This window comes from Camellia sinensis, chromosome 10, assembly GCF_055761805.1.
Source record: "Camellia sinensis isolate YWXY chromosome 10, ASM5576180v1, whole genome shotgun sequence".
Classification (NCBI taxonomy): Eukaryota; Viridiplantae; Streptophyta; class Magnoliopsida; order Ericales; family Theaceae; genus Camellia; species Camellia sinensis.
Genome location: NC_138970.1, coordinates 75,583,289 through 75,585,135, shown reverse-complemented (window position 1 = coordinate 75,585,135; position 1,847 = coordinate 75,583,289). Strand labels below are relative to the sequence as shown.

Here is a 1,847-nt window from a genome sequence, read left to right as displayed (position 1 = left end):
TATACACACTCTTGATCTACAATTAAGGGTAATTTTTTAAACACTTTTTTTATCTTGTCATTAATTACTTTCTGTTTAACCCATAAAATTTAAAATTCGTGATAAAATTTAGGAAAATAGAAATAAATGACAGGAAAATAACAATACTAGTCCTCACATAACATTTTGAAATGATTACCTAATTTTGATTTTTGAACTTCTATAAATTAGAGGGTCATTGCAAAAGCATAAGTACCCATAAACTCTTATATCTTGAATATAAATAAATCATACATTAATTTTTAAAAACAAAACCTGGGTATGTAGAATTAGTTTTCTATAATTGTAGTAATTTATTTGCATGTCATGTGTGTCTGTTTCAAGCAAATATACCAAAGGTTAAAAACAAAAAAAAAAAAGGAAAGATGAGAGTAGAGTAGTAGGACACAAATTATATATTATATTAAGCTACCATCAACATGAAAGGTCTCGCAGGGGCTTTTACTCAAGCCACCACATGCAAAAAGATCTTATTATGCAAAATCTACTTTCAAAAAAACTATGTATCAACAACAATCTAGAATTGACCCCCTTGAAAACTTTGGCCGAATTGCCAATTAGCAGGTACCACGTTGTAACTTGTCACAGTTCTACCGTCACTGGTAGTCACTTGAAAAGACAAACTTTGGCCATTGAGATAAGAGTTGCTCTGCCAGTTTTGGCCCCAGTTTCTTGACATCGCTTGCCACCCTGTCTTGGATCCCTTGATTGACACTGCATGGACATCCCCTACACCCGCGACATTGGTGATCAAAACCAAGTTAAAGTAGGAGTGGCCATTCATGGTGAACCTAATTCCTCCTTTCTTGATACAAGGCACCCTGTCACAAACCAACTCAATTCTCATTAATCAAATTTTAATATGGATTAAATCATATAAAAATTATGAAAGAATCGTATTTTTCGTGTTATTTTTTACCTTCGGAAGACAACGGGCACGATTCCAGCACGATATTGAGCAATTTTCAAGAAAGCAGGCTCGGACAAGTCGAAGTGTTGGAGGGGAGGGTTGCACCAACCACCATTGTCGTTAGGCAGAGCATAGTTAGGTGGGCAAAAGTTTGTAGCGGTGACGGTGATGGTGGCAGGGAGGCACCATTTGGGGTCGTTGTTGCATTGTATCTCGTAGCAAGCCCCGCAGCTGAACCCATTGTTGAACAAAGCTGTGCTTAGTGCTGTAGTGCTTGTTCCATACCCTTGATGGTACAAATTTCCATACCCACAAGCTCCTCCTGCAAAACACATTAGTGACAAAAATATAACAAATTATAAACTTTGGAGATTAAATTGGAATAAATAAAAATTAAGAATTATAGTGTAACATTTTTATACTAGTGTAATTAAGCTAAATTTAGATATTGCGAAGGTAGAGGCAACTAATAAAGTATGTACAGTTTGTACATACCCATTGTCCCGGAAGCATCGAGGCCGCCATAAAAGGTGGCATGAGCGCTCTGCCAACCTGCATTGTTGGCGATGGTGCCTTCTAAGTGTAGGTTGATCATTAAAATGAAGAGAACAAGTGTTGCAAAAGAGAATTGGTTAGTGGCCATTGGATGTTTTTCAAGACTCCTTCAGATAGGTCTTGTGTGTAAGGTGGTGGTGTTGTGTGAGGCTTATGCTGAGGGAGGTGAAGATGGTGGCTATTTATAAGAGAAGTGAATCAGAGAGAGAGAGAGAGAGAGAGAGAGGATTCAACTGCTATTAAATGCTACATTTAATTTTCTATAATGTCAATTTATTATTTTCTTTGTTTTTTTCCTTCATTATTACTAAGTTTATAACAGTTGGAACTGTTTGGAGTTACA

General features: G+C 36.5%; 1 protein-coding gene across 1 annotated transcript; it reads right to left on the bottom strand.

The window, feature by feature from the left end:
* Window positions 1-556: 556 nt before the first annotated feature.
* LOC114311255 (expansin-A8-like) lies at window positions 557-1,592 on the bottom strand. Its single transcript, XM_028257386.1, has 3 exons — window positions 1,445-1,592; window positions 959-1,271; window positions 557-860 (listed from the first exon to the last, which is right to left on the bottom strand). The coding sequence occupies exons 1-3, from the start codon at window positions 1,590-1,592 to the stop codon at window positions 557-559; spliced, it is 765 nt and encodes a 254-aa protein (XP_028113187.1).
* Between the last annotated feature and the right edge of the window lie 255 nt (window positions 1,593-1,847).

Bases quoted from the DNA above. Each gene is read 5' to 3' on its own strand.
- LOC114311255 (XM_028257386.1), bottom strand. From the start codon at position 1,592: ATGGCCACTAACCAATTCTCTTTTGCAACACTTGTTCTCTTCATTTTA. The intron at 1,272-1,444 runs GTATGTACAAAC...TGTGTTTTGCAG, and splicing joins CGATGCTTCCGGGACAATGG to GAGGAGCTTGTGGGTATGGA. The intron at 861-958 runs GTAAAAAATAAC...GGTTTGTGACAG, and splicing joins GTGCCCGTTGTCTTCCGAAG to GGTGCCTTGTATCAAGAAAG.